Source organism: Bombus affinis, chromosome 14 (assembly GCF_024516045.1).
Source record: "Bombus affinis isolate iyBomAffi1 chromosome 14, iyBomAffi1.2, whole genome shotgun sequence".
NCBI classification, from domain to species: Eukaryota; Metazoa; Arthropoda; class Insecta; order Hymenoptera; family Apidae; genus Bombus; species Bombus affinis.
In genome coordinates this window covers 4,766,081-4,781,389 of record NC_066357.1, presented here as the reverse complement: position 1 = coordinate 4,781,389, position 15,309 = coordinate 4,766,081, and the positions used below count along the sequence as shown (strand labels likewise).

At 34.7% G+C, this 15,309-nt stretch overlaps 1 protein-coding gene across 5 annotated transcripts in view; it reads left to right on the top strand.

Annotated features, from left to right (window-relative positions):
• The window catches only part of LOC126923888 (poly(rC)-binding protein 3), a 326,340-nt gene that overhangs the window by 230,144 nt on the left and 80,887 nt on the right, over positions 1 to 15,309 (top strand). For all 5 annotated transcript variants that reach the window (XM_050737807.1, XM_050737802.1, XM_050737806.1 and 2 more), the window contains one exon: positions 8,473 to 8,727. In XM_050737807.1, coding sequence (XP_050593764.1) covers positions 8,647 to 8,727 — 81 coding nt within the window. In that variant the 5' untranslated portion in view covers positions 8,473 to 8,646. The remainder of the gene's footprint in view (positions 1 to 8,472; positions 8,728 to 15,309) is intronic.

Below are 15,309 nucleotides of genomic sequence, written 5' to 3'. Positions count from 1 at the left end.
TCGTGTAGTCGAGTAGGAAATCTATTTAATTAATGTTCGTAAAATAGTCTTTCGAAGTTTAAGATTATTCTAAGCTCTACTGGATAAAATTAAATTGTTTAAGATAGTTTAATACAGGGAATATAATTTACTTAACCGAGCGTTCATAAAATAATCTATAGCTAAGAATTATTCAACATCATACCTATTATAATATCATTTCACCTTTTCAAAAGTATTTTTAATATTTTTAATGTCGTTTGAGATGATAAAATAATATTTAATATAGCGTCTAAAATAGTCTATCCTAAAAGGATTATATCACGAACACTCGATTGAATAAATTATATGATATGATAGAAAAGGTAATTTCATCTATAGAAATTTATATTCCACAAAGTTTCAAAATATTGTATAAAGTTCACGTGAAATTGTTCATCGTTGAAAGTTTGTCTCGTCGCAATATTCTAAAAGCCGATCGCTTCATTCTCAATCGGAAGTGTACTCTCCGTTATTAAAGCTGACATTAAGTAATATCGAAGTTTTATTTATAGCCTTTTGAGTCGACCGGCTGAAGTTTCCTTTGTTTCATAGTTTTCTTAAGAAATATTCAAATTATTTTCTGGAATAGATCGTCTGACGTTTTTCTACTTTGAACGCCGTGACAAATTATTGCATTGTTAGATCACTGTCATGCTTTCTTGATTTAGAAACCAGATATAACCGACAAATGTCTGCTCGAGTTACCATTTTTTTCAATTTAATTTTTCGATAAAATAATTCGAACAGAACTGCTAGTTTCGTATAAATGGCGATATTTAATGAATTCCAGCTTGCGGTAGATTTTTAATGGCGTACAACGTTTGATTTTCATTATCAACATGTTGGTAACATCACGGTCACGTTGAGAGGAGGCGTTTGAGCGATAGATAGTGTACGACAAGATACGAAGCTGTATTATATGTCCTGCACATTTTGATAGTTAGCAAACAGTAATAGAAATAAAATATAGTTGAAAGAATTATATACTTTTTAATATTAGACGAGTTAAATTGGTGGAAAATGTACGTAGAGTGAAATATGTTGTTACGTGTTGTTTATACACGTTCGATATAAAATTCTCCATGTGACTACCTTTCAGGTATACGTTTTTCTGTCGTGATCTTCCATGTCAAGTGTCCAATAACATTGTGTAGTATCATTTACTTTATTACTAACATCAGTTTATAGATGGAAATTGAAAAAAGAAATACCGATAAATATTTTGCAATAAATAGAAAAATGGTATTTTCTATCAACAGTATGTTCTCGATTATCTTCGTTATAAATTTTCTTAATACTCGATGCATTAAATTTATAGAAACTCTCATCTTCTTCGTCTCTGGCGTTGCCACTCGCGTGTATACTTTCTGAAACTAGTTTCTTTATTTCCTAGAGAAAATATTTTACTGCAAAATTTATACAAAAGCTACGAGTATTAACGCTTCGAAGTTTACCCTAATCACAACGTTCTAGTTGTCCACGTACGGATTAATTTAACAGATGGATCAAATTTAACTAGCGACACGGAATTTAAACCTTGGCAGAATACAATTTCTGCGCTCTAGTAGAATCTTCTGTTTTCCCTGCACAGCAATACGTCCGAAAATTTTATAAACACGTTATTTATACGCCTCCTCGAACAACCCTCGCAAGAACTCCGCGGCTCGGCACAGATAAAACAGTTTTGCGTAAACTAAAGAAAATTCCGTGTGTGATCTTTGTGCTTGAAAAAGCGTCATCTTAAAGGGAAATTGACCTTTACCGCGTCCCCAATAGGATATCGCGGAATTTCAAAGGAACAGAATGGTAAAAGGCGGAGCGGACAAATTAGATCGAGCAGACGGCTGTACGTGTGTTGACGTGTGTATGTGTGTGTGTCACGTGGTGCACACTTTGATATTGGCTCGACGACATTTCCCTCGCACTTTTAGGTATTTATCGCCTGACCTGAAAACTGAACGAGCGAAACCCTACCTGCTCTAAGCACTACACATCATTTGCTCAGGAATGACTAACATTTCGTAACCGTAAATCCCTTTATCTACGCTTTATTACCATTTTACCGTTGGAATTTTCCCGAACGATCCTCGTAACCTTCTGATCCGATCGTGGACGGCCTCTAAGAAGTTTTACCGGCTAAAATCTGTTGCGAACGCCGCGCAAATCGGTGTATTAGCTGCGAGGGGATGGAATTCGCGTGACAAAGGTGTATTATGAATTCTCGTTTGATCTAATAACGGCGGCTGTCGCGTAATTTATCTTATCGTTGTGTGTTTTTTCTCGCTTAAGCGCTATGTATTTCATTCGTTTTCTTTTTTGTACTTCTTTTTAGGGGTTTTCTTTGCAGCAGTGTACAATGCCGTGTGTTTTTATTTGAGGACATAAAAGATTATTATTACGAGAACATGGCACTTCAAAAACGCACAGGGATGAGATATAATCTACGAGAGTATACGATTCTCTTCCCTTTGTTGGATAAAATGAATTTGGATAAAAAATTTCTCCCTTCTTATGGTTTATAAAAGTATAGGGCATTGCTAATGTTAGTTTAGAATAGTTTAATGGCGTCTATCGTTGTTGGAAAATTCGTAATTTATGGGCTATTAATAAAAATGTGGGCGGATTTAATCCTGAAAGGCTACAATAATCCTATTGTCCTATTAGATATCCATCCATCGCTCGGTTTCTTTTCACTAATTCCATGGGATTTTATAACTCTCGAACTAACTTAGTAGCTCTGAATTTGTTTGAAGTAGTCGTTAATAACATAATAAGATTATGTTGCTTCGTCGTCTAAATTTTATTTTTATATATTTCTATGGTCCGAGTATTCGGTTCCGTGGTCTAGTGCTGCATTAAAAAAAGGAAAAGGAATTAATTTAAGCTTTAAGCTTTTCGTTAATAAAATTCATGAAAATAAAATGAATTACTCGTATTATTCTGATCGAAAATTAATGAGGAAATTGGTGAGAAATATGATGGAACAACTAGAAAAGTGGCTGGAATTTATATGTTTGAATTGCTTTGCATGAAAATCCTATTGTTCGTATTTATGGAACAATTTATGCAATTGGTATTTTCTACGTTAAAAAAACTCAACACACAACGTTGGAAAACGTGTATTATATATATTGTTAATATATTATTTGGAATAATTAAGTGGAAATCTGTTTAAACATTTCTTTCTCAAGACCAGCGTGACAAACGTTCGTGTCCCTCGTTTTTGGCTGTCTTTCGTTTTAATTCCATCCATTATTCAAAATATTATTTGATGTACACTTCTATTTATAATTTCATTTGGCTCTACTTAGGAAGCACTTAAAATAGATTTACAACCGCCGGCTATTTGTTATGTTAATATTTAGAATTTATACGACCCAGTTTTTAGGTTACATCCTTTAACAAAATTGATGTGTTTCGAGTAGCGTTATATATACCGTTTCCTTTCCGAATTCCTCCATAGATAAACAGTATTCTAAATATGAACATACTTAAAAAATATATATGAAACGCCGCGACGCTCTGATTAAATTATATAAAAATGAACTATTTTCAAACTGTGTTATTTCTTTTTGAAAAACGAAAGATACGTTGCAAACGATTTTCTGCTTCGCATACTCTTCGTGTCTAATAGTCTTCTACACTTTAAAATTGCACAGTGATGCATAATGTTAGAATACTAATTAAATAACGCTGTTCGTATAATAGATCGCAACGTTGTCATAAATAGTGACTATGGAAGTTTCATAATGAAGGACATAAAATGATGTACAAGTGAATGATACCTAACTTACAATCAGTATCAAATGAAACATTCTACATCGCTTTAAATTATCTTCAAATGATACTTTCTTTTATTATTCTTTAATTATTCTTTTCTGCGAAAACAATTTTAGTAAGTAATTTAGCGACCACAACGATCGTCTTCATAAATTGAAAAGTATTCTTTCTTAAACTAACTATCTTTTAAATTCGTCGTACGATTTATCAGCTTATTTATATCATGTAAAAAATTGACAAGAGATAGAGTCGAACAGCTGAGGCACTGAAAATTTAAGTTTATGAAAAATTCGTATTTTCGAACGCTTGATACAAGCGTATTATAGCAACTCCATTAGTTACCTTCTCCAGACACGTCCCGCACACGTACAAAACACAGCGCACGATTATTGAACATATTTTTCTCTCTTGTTGCCGTAGGGTTTCTTTGTGACAGAAAGTTATATTTAAGTGGCTTCTATACACGTACACGTAATGAGGAAGAGGTTCGTTAGAACCAACAAAGAACAGACAGCCAATGATACACACACTCTCGGTTAACGCGCGCGAGCCTTGAAAATAACGTCAATCCGAAACGGCATCTTCTTTGTCTCTTACAACAGTGAAAATCAGAATACAAATTTAGTTACGCGGATTCGTTCCAAATAGAATTGCTCAAGCATTCGCTATTATTGAAATTTAAAATGTAATTCTAGCGTGTAAATGGAACTCTCAGGAGCCAAATTGTTCAATTCCATCGTTCGTTAATTTCAATTTTCTGTTAAAAAAGGAATAAGAAAGATTACTTCCACGAGTTAATTTATTACAAGAAGAAGTCAATAAAGAATAGCAAATTCCAAGGTAAATTTAAAAAATAGTATTTGCAACATTTCTCTTCTTTTTTATTTATAAACTTGTTCGAATAATAAGCTCGAATGATGTGATAATAGCCAGAATTTCTTTGAGCAATTGCGTTTGGAAATTATAGAATGTACGTTATAATAGAGTCATTTGTATAATCAAATCGGAGGACGAACAATTTATATAATAAATCGCCAATCTCTTTCACTTTTGGTTCATGCAGTAAGTAGACAGACATTAATCCATCACCAACTAAGATTGGCAAATAAAATTTTATTATAGCGTCAATTTTAACTATTTTTCTAGAAAGAAAATTGTGAGTATTGCCAGAACCTGGATAAATATATGTGTGTTAATACCAATGTAGAAAAGTATATAGATTCGTAGTAAGAAAATCTGAAAAGAACTAAAAACAACGTCTCTTAACTTTTACGCTCTGCATGCGTTCATACAATTTTAATACATCTATTCGGAAATTTATTCTAAATTTTTCAAATTTATTCCAACGTAAAAAGTATGAAAAAGGAACAGACGAAAATTAAGGAATTCTCTTAAAGCTAAAACTAGCGGGAAGGTAACGACAACGATAAATGGAACACAATGAAATAGTAAGATAAACGAGCAGTTAAAAACTAAAGAATTCTTTTCTCCGTTTCAAGCTAAAACTACCCAAGAATGAAGGATCAATTACGCATCGCAATGATCAATATCCATCGCAATGATCAATATCATCTATCCTCTTAAACAAATCTAACTCGACCAGCCGTTTTACCAAATTATTTCAACATCTTTGGTTTGGAATTCTGTATGCAAATCGGCGTTTGTTGCACAGCTTCCTGGAATACTGTGTGCATCACGCTGACGATAATGTAATGTTTATTTAACTGTGCGAGCGTTGCGATTGCTGATCGTTCGTATTGCCCGCGTTTTCCACGGAAATAGAATTCACGCGGCTTAGAAAACTATACGAGAACGAGTTGGAAATGTCGTTGAAGAGAATTACGGTGGTTCTTGGGTCCCATTGGTTCGTCAGTACAGTGGAAATCGCGTTAAGTTCGCACCGGCAATTGTACATATTTCGTTTATTTCTGAGAAGCTTTGATGTCGAGCCGGTCGTTCGAGCTAAGATATATTTGTTCTTCGCCTCTCAGCTTCGTCGTTAGCCTGTCGCCGGTGAATCGGTCGAATTATGTTGGCTTTGTAACCTAGTTCTCCTTCATGCTTCTCACCAATTGTTTTGTTCCCTCTTTAATCTCCTACTACCATTTTAATTTATCGAACCGGCGATAAATGAAATTTCGTCGGACTCGTTTCACTATGTTCTCGGGATTTCTGTTGGACTTGGGCAAATTATTTGCACAGCTAGACACGTTAGAACAAACGAATGGTACAGCGAATATGTTTTGACGATAATATTAGGATACTAGAAATATCACAGGTTCGTCCTTTTTATTTATTTCGAATTATTTGTAGTGTCTAAAAAATCTTTAAAATCTTTTTAATTTTTGAGGAAAATTGCGAAACTTTGTGGGAAGGCAATTTGTAAGAGAAAATTTGTAACTCGAGTAAAATTCGTTTGAGGTTTTCATTCTAGTCTTTTTAATATTAATTACATTTGAATTATTAATTATAATGGCTCTTTAAACAGCTTACTTCTATAATTTCGAGATACGTAAAAATTAAATAGGCCTATAGTTCCATACATTCACAGACCTGTTGTTTAAAAAGAATTCTCAATTTTTTTTTTCATTTTGTTATTAAATATGAAAGCTGGAGTAAATTACGGTTGAAGCTTTAATTCTAGTCTTTTAGCATTAATTACATTTGAATTGTTGATTATAATGGCTCTTTGACTAACTTACTTCTTCTATAATTTCGAGATATATGTAAAAATTTAATAGGCCTATAGTTCCATATACTCGCAGACCTTTTTTTCTTTTTTTATTATTAGATATGAATAACCGAAACGCATTTCTTGAAACGGTATTGCAAAGACGTGGTATATTAAAATCCGAGATTAATTCTACCGGCGAGCAATGTATATTTATCATTGGAATTAATATTTGCATTCAGATAAACGAAGATAATAGAATTGTAGAAGAGCCAGTCGCAAAGTGACATTACTCTTCGCAGTGTTGTTTGAATAATTGGAATCTTGGCATTCGATCCTCCTTCTTTCGTGATTATATAAATACCCGATTAATAGTGACCCATTATACGTTTTTCCATCTTTGTATGTATTCAAGGAGGTGGATTGAAAATCACCTGCTTTGATAGTTATTGCTTCGTCGATAGATTAAATCAGAAAGCAGCGAGGTAAATACGTAGCTTGGAAAAGTATTTCGAGAGATAAAAATCACGATATGTAACCCGATCGATAACTGACCACGCTGTTTACCCAATCCTCTTTTAGAATTCTATACAACGAGCTTCAGAATTAAAAACTATCTTCGAAAACGTTATACATTCATCGGGATATTTGCAATCAATACTTTCAATCGGATTCCTGTCGAATGTTGGCGAAAGTTTTCGCGATATTGTACAAATCGTTTCGTTTTTAATTTCGTTTCGTCGAATTTTTCTCGGTGGAGAAGCGATATGAATGATAAAGATCTTTGGTTTGGGAAAACTTTGGCTGATGTTAAAGTTCGATCGAAAAGTCTGTAAAGACAACAGAATAACGAGATAACGATTATTGTATGGCTATTTAGCTTTCAATTTTTCTAATTTCTATCGCAATCGCTTGTTCACAAATATGATTGAGGACTCTGATTCTTTTTCCAAATTTGGAAACTGCGTGATAAGTGAAAAAACGATAGGATGAAATCTTTGGTTACATTGTGACGCATTATTTGATGTGTTCGTTAAAGTTCGCTAGTTCATAACAAATTTTGTCACGTTTACTGTTCTTTGTTTTTCTTGGAAAAATCCACTTGTTCACTGAGCTTCTCAACGGAACTTATATATACGTGCAATAAGTATAATTAAAATTCAAAATTAGATTGGTATATCGATTGGAAGGTGACTAAAATATTTTACAGAATGCATCGTATTTCGTAATAAAATCCTAAGATTCTAAGATCTGATAATTCCAGTAATAATCTGAAGAAAATTATGTTCCTGAAACCATGTTGAAAATTGTAAAATCATGTAAATTATAGTATACCGAAGATAATTTATGAAATCGCAATAGAATAGAATAATCTATAGCGTGTAAACCACGATCGTGATATATTATTAAAATCTTGTCGTATTATTTTAATTAGACCAAGTTACGCAGAATCCTACCAACCCACAAAATGACAATGAATTAATTTAATCCAATACAGATTCCATAATTTTGTGATATAACCCGAAATTTATTTGAAATATTTGCTTTCGCTATTCAATTGGATCTTTGTACCTTTTGTGTATACTACAAACTCTACGAATAAAATGGCTCGAAAGAAGAAGATATCTTCAAAGGTACAAAACGTGAAGAGGAATCGAGGACAGCAGGAGGTTAAATAAGCCGTTAAAAAACATTGTAAAACAACAACGAGAGATAGAACATACCCAGTGGAAATAAAGTTATCTTTCTTTAAGAATTAAAAAATTAGTACTCAATTTCGGATGATTGAGAGTCCGTAGCTTGCTGCGTAACTTCTTTTAAAACTTAATTTATAATTCACGATGGATTTGTACATGTAATATTCCTAAATTACAACGATATAACAATACGTTACAGGAATTCGCCATGTACATCCGAGTAAAATGTAATAAACTGTTTCAACGCTACACTCGAACTTCTAAGGAATCATTAACTAATCTGTATGCATATTTTGATTGCAGTGCAAGGACTGAACACACCAGGGAGCGATTGAAAAGCACGTCCCAAGACCCCTCCAACTAAAATCACTCGCCTAACCTTTCCCCTGCCCACCTTATCCTGCCTCTTATCCTTCCCCTCTCCCCGTAAGTCTCAAGAAGAGCTTTCGTTCGGATCACAGGACCTGTGACTTCATTATGGACAGTATGGATTCGAAACCAGTTTTGAACGATGACCCCTCGGTCACTCTGACCATCCGCCTGATTATGCAGGGCAAGGTAAGACCACACGATACAGTCCATTTACTATGCCGTTTATTAATTAACCTTATCGCCTTGGTTCATTAAACTCGTGACTCTTCGAGGTCCGCTCGCCATCTCGTTGAGATTGAGCGGTGAATAATCTGCGTTTACGTATTTCCTGAATATTCTCTACGTCAAAGAAAATGTCTATCGTATTACGATCGGTGGAATATTGAACTTTTCTTTCGGAAAAGCAAAGGCAATCCCTAAGAACGTGAAATTTTGAAAAATTTCTAAGTTTGGGGAATTAGAAGCAATCGTCGATCGGTTAGCTGTTCTTCACGAGTATACTCGTGAAGAAGTGGCGATATTTTGTGTTACTACGAGCCCTGTCAGCAATTAAATTAAAAAATAAAACAGTCTGTTAGTTACAACTTGAACTCTACATTATTACAGCCACGCATACTCTGTGTTTGATGAGTATACTCGCTTGCTTTTAGGTACTAGAACCTCTTTTCAAAGAGGTCGCAGCAGCTAACTGTTTAAAAGTGTAAAATTCCGTCACATTTTTTTAACGATTTAGATTGTAGGGAATTAAATAGAATTGTCAAGTGGAATTTTTTAAATTGTGTAGTTTAGCGAAATCGTTAGAGTTTCTTGGAAAGAAAAGTTCACGAAACTGATCATTGAAAAGGAAGCGCGGGACTTTGTTCGAAGGATGAAAAATTACGCTCGTTCTAAATTTCATTTACCGGTGAAATTACCGGCAGCAACAATCGCTAGGTTTTTTCGTTATTTTCGTTTATCACTTCACAGCAACGTACACTTTAATCGACGGTTCTAGAAAACATCCCGTTAATTCGTTTGATGAATGCGCACACCGTCCATGTAACGCCTACAAGACATTAAACTCATCGTTAACAATTGACAGTTACCCTAGTTTTTTGACAGCATCCTGCTATATATACATATATATAGTTATGTAACTATCATTTTCTCCTATCAGTTACGGCTCACAGTGAAAGACGATGAAAAAAAGTAGGACAACGAGAAAATAACGAAGCGAATTTTCGGAGCGCGTTATTGGCTCGGTCGTGGAATAAATAAATTTTCGTTACCAAATAATCGGATAGTCGATAATTTTCTGCTTCGAAATTTCTAATTCAAAAGTTGCGATGCTTCGGGGAAAAAAAAAATTATCTTTTAATTAACTTCGTCGTATCTTTTATACAACCGATGATATACAATTCTATGTACAGTTTTTGACTTCGAAGCTTCTTTACTTTTATGCAGATAAAAGAAATCGTTTAATTGCCACGTTTGCGTAATCGTACGTAACATAACGTACGATTATCTGTGAGAATTCATCTGACATCGGAGACAAGTTGCAAAGATAAATCAGAGCAAGATGTTGCACAATGTTGCACAGAAATACACATTTGTCACTCTGCTCCTCGTTTACACAGCGAAGCTCACATCGATGTTATAATTACAATACTTCGGTGGTTCAGAAATATCGATACAAATGGTACCGGTATTATTAGCCTATTCTGAACATATTTGCTGGGCTTTTGAACCGAAGTTCGTAGCAAGCGCTTGACCATTTGGATATTCTAAAGATTTGAAATTCCGTTGGTAAATGGACCCATAAAGTAAATAAAGTTGCGTTATTATTGATTGCCGTTCTCAAATTTCTATAATCATACGATTAATTCTTCAAATGAGAATATTTTCCGCGATATCTCCCATATCGTTTTTTAATTAATTAGACAATTAGTCTGGAACGAAGTACTGCAGTAAATTATGACATTAAAAGCCACAAAATTCTTCTCTGGGCCTAGTGCGTATTGATTAATACGCATCGAAAGCTATAAGTCTGTTGGAAATAAACATTCATCGAAATATCTCATTGCTAAACTACGAGTTTCTATGTATTCAGGGGAAATTTAAAATACATAAAATGCTAAAATATGTAAAATATTCAAATAGAGTATTCCTTATAATATCTAGCGGACGAAAGGAACCTGTTCTTAAATTACGCTTCTTCCACTCTGTCGACAAAAATCAAAATTTGCATAGATATTCTCGTTCCACTCGTACACATTTACTAATTTCTAATTTCTCTGTGCTTCTAAAAATACTCTTATCTCTCTGACTATAGTCCACTCTGTTAGAAACTCGGTTCGCTCGTATACGTCCAAAGAAATACGTCCAAGGGGGCCATCCTTGCCCCCAAAGTGTCCTGATGTAGATGTAGCTCCGAAAACAGCCTCCTCGATGCTCAGTTTTGCGACACAGACGGACCAACGGGTAGCCCGTGTTCAAATATCGTCGAAACGATTTAGATATCAAACGACGTTGTACACAGCGTGGCAGTAAGAAACTGTTGCTGGAATATATTTCATTGTTGAGATATAACCCTCGATGGCCGCGTCTCTTGCTAGGATTCCAACACAAATCAAGAGCGTGAGCAATGTCTGTATCGCATGCTTGCATGCTCGGCACGGTGGATTTCTGTAGATCGTGTGTAGAATTCCGGAAACCGTACCGAAAGATCGTCATTAACGTTCTCCGGTTCGCAGTCTGCGATCCTACGAGATATTCCACTGCCGCCCCCTAAGAATATTTCCAAGATGGAATTCAAGCCGAGCTTTCTATCAATGTAACGATATTTAAACGATGGAAATTTTCCTTTGAGGATTTTATTTTGGAAATTGGAACTTGAGGCTCTAGGTTCGGATAAATATCTTAGCTTACAAAATGGGTGAATTTACGTGGGGATTTTAAGTCGGAAATTGAAATGTAAGAGCACGTTTGGATAAGTATTTTAGCATTCAGAATATGCGAATTTACGTGAAGGTTTTAGTTTGGGTATTGGAGTTTAAGAACAGATTTGGAGAAATATTCTAGCATTCAGAAAGTGGGCAATTTAACGAGGGTTTTAGTTAGGGAAATTGGAATCTAAGACTAGGTTTGAATAAATATTTCATTATTTATAACATGAGACTTTACTGGGAGTTTTTTCTTCTTTTATTTTCTTTTTCCATTTTAGTTGGTATTTAAGAACAGGTTTAGATAAATATTTTAGCATTTTCACGATGCGGAGATTTACTTGAACATTCTATCTTGGAAATTGGAATAACCAGCTTGCATATGAAAGATACGTGCGAAAATAATTTTTAAACAAGAGGGTTGATCTCAAAGCCGATACAGACAATTGTTATTATCAAGGAACATTTTCAGAATAATAAACAGCCACCATAATACCGTATACGTATAAATACCAAGAAATAAAACAAAGAGAACGATCTAGCAATTGTCAAAAGAAGAATAAGCTAAAAACCGCGTTAGCAATATTATGAAAAAGCTTCCTCAAAATACTGAAACGATGATAACGAAATAAACATAGAATAATCGTATACCTAAAAGAAAAAGAACGATCCGGAAACTGGTCGAAGAGGGTTTAAAGAGCTGCGTGGAAAGCGATATTGGTTGTGACGACATTGGCTAACAAGGATCGCGAGACATGACTTCCGGGTGTAGGAAAAGCAAGGTGCGAACGTGAGGAAAGAAGAGGCGGCGGAACGTGTCTCATAAATACGCGACGATAACTGTCAAAAGGAAACAGTGTAATAGGCGAATCGACGAACGACGACTGTCCGGATTTACAGCCGGTGACGCGAGCCAAGACGATACTATCCTCGTTGCCCCGGGGCTTCGACAATTACGATTTTTTTTATTTTCGTGTCCGGCACTGGGAAGGCCGGTATTTTCGTCGGACTTGGATTACCGTCCGAAAATAACGAGCACCGCGTGCACACAGACATCTCACCGACCGTTTGTAATTGGCCTCTCACCGTAGCTTACGATGGATCATTCGTTTAACCCTTTAACACTTTGACTGTCACAGTGGCAACCGGTGACCTACGTTTTATTCAATTTTTTATGACGATCGAAATCAGATAAATTTCACGAGCCATAGATAGTGTTGGACAATGCGAATGACCTAGGTAACGTGGTCGGAGAAAAATACAGTATGTAGATATAATGTAATATTTTGCAATAACAATAGCGTTATGGTGCAGTGCGTTCGAACGTGTTGTGGCTCCGGTAAAATACATCAAATTCGAGTCAACGCGTTAAGGACTGTAATGTAAGCGGATTTACGCGACTGATGGACTCTTAACTGAAATAATGAATTTCTTTAAGCAGTTGCATATGAAAATGAGAGAATATAATAATTCAGAGGGCAAATAATGCAATAGGAATTTTCCAGTTCTCGCCATTGCTTTGTTTTTTGTTAGCGTAATACCGAAGTAGATTCGGTTTATAAGAACCGAATGGCCAGATAAGTAGATACGGTCGTGGATCGTCAGAAATCGATTAAATTTCTATTCGTTAGAGGGACTTTGTTGTATTGTATTGCAGCGGCAATTTTGGTTATTTCTCTTCAGAGAATTTGGATAAATATTGAGCAAAATACTAATGTGCAAAGCTCTGATTCGGAAGCTATGGATTTGTCACAAAAAAAAATTGCAAAAGGAATGGAACACAACGCTTCTTATTGAGGATACAATTTTTATCTATTTGCTATCAAAATTTATTCTAATGTAAAATGTATGAAAGCGGTTGGAAGTTAAAGAATTTGAAAGATGGATCAATAGAGTCATATTAGAAGCAAAACTGTACTCTATAAAAATAACAACAACTATAATGTTTTAATCCTAAGAAGTAGGTATTTTACAAATTGCACAATTTACAATTACTCGTCGTATAAAAAGGATATTTACACTGTGAACATGTGCTATAATTTTATAATGTGAATTATGGTTAAATAGTAATTTCTGTTAACTCTAATATTTCTCTAAATTTTTAGTGTTTCAATTATATGCACATTTTTCTGACTGATCGATAATATCGAAATGTAGGAACCTCTCAGAGGACAAATTGGAGACTCGGTAAATCGAGAAGCAAAGAAAACGATCTTACAAATACCATTTTTCAAACATATCTTGATAATATTCGTTTGTGTAATAATATTCATTCGTTCATGAAAGTAACTCATTTGTTTTTGAGAATTTATCGTGAACATTAATCGCGTATTTATCTGATGAAATTGAGGAATTGATAAGAAAACGAAAATAGCCAGTTTAGCTTCTAAGAGGCTTACACAGCACTGACATAACTTCAACGAAAAACCATGAAACATAACTAACCAGTTTGTGAGGCGAGAAATGTGCAATTGAAATAACTGCAACTAACGAGAATTTTATTAGCCGTTGATTTTGAATGAAATTTATCACGTGTTAAGGAAAAAGAAAGAAAAATCAACGTGCGAATATACACTATAAATCATACAAGCTATGATACACGAAATGGTATAATTAGTAAAATAATTGGTAAAATGGGATAGGTATAATTAAAGTGCATATGAAGAATAAATTTTACGAGCCGATGGTTTTGAATAGAATTTATTGTCGGTGAAAGGAAAGGAGAGAAAAATCGATGTGTAAATATAGAGTTCTCCAAATTCCACGGTTGATGTTGGGTTCACGAGGCTGGACCGGAAACAGAGCAGTGAGAGGTATTCCGGTCGATTTGCTTTTTTCGCTGTAACTGTCGCCCGGTCGCGGCTATCCATGACCCGAGTCAATAATAAATCGGTTAGCGCGTGTGCCAAGACTCTCTCCGCGTCACCATTTTATTTTACTTTGTTTTCGACACGGATTCGCTTTTTCAATCCGGCCAACGAATCTTCTTCTTTTTCTAAGATTGAAAATAAAACGAAGCCTACATATTCTTCGAAACACATTTATTAATAGAGAAACGTCAAATACAGAAGGAAAGAAAAGAAACTAACGAAATGTGTACACTGTAAAAATAAGATGGAACTTCGAAATGCAGCTTGAAATTCAAATTTCTTTTCGCTGAATTTTACACATGGTACTACAGTGAATTGTTTCTTGGACGTAATCTTCGATCTCTAAATATTTAATGAAATTTCCATTCTTTCGAAGAAAATCGATTCCAAGATATTGCGACCGAAAATGTTCAATCAAAAATACAAAATATCGACATTTTGAAGAGAACGAACTGAACGATGCACAATTTGCAAATTTGAAGCTAGAAGATTTAATAAAATTTTCAATCCTCAGTTTATTTTTTTTTCTTTCTTTTTTTTTTAGTAGAAAAAGAGACAATTTAGCGATGCATAAATTGCAACTAAAACTCGAAAGCTTCGGTAAGATCTCTATAGCTTCAACAGAGCAGAAAATCAACGACGCGCAGTTTGCAAATTTAACCTCAGGAAAGATAATAAAATTTCCATCCTCCCGAAACAATCGATTTAACAACGCGCCATTTCGAACTTTCTAACTTTAAAACTCTAAAGCTTCGACGATATCTCCGCGCTTTCGACAGAACAGAAAATCAACAATGCACAATTTGCAAATTTAACGCTAGGAGATCGAATGAAATTTTCATTCTCTCGAAAGAACCGCTTTAACAGTGTACAATTCGCGATTTTCAACTGCAATCATCATACAGACTTCATCACAGACGAAATTTCATTCATCGCAGAGAGTAGCGTCCGCTGGAAACTCTAAAGCTCCGAAATCG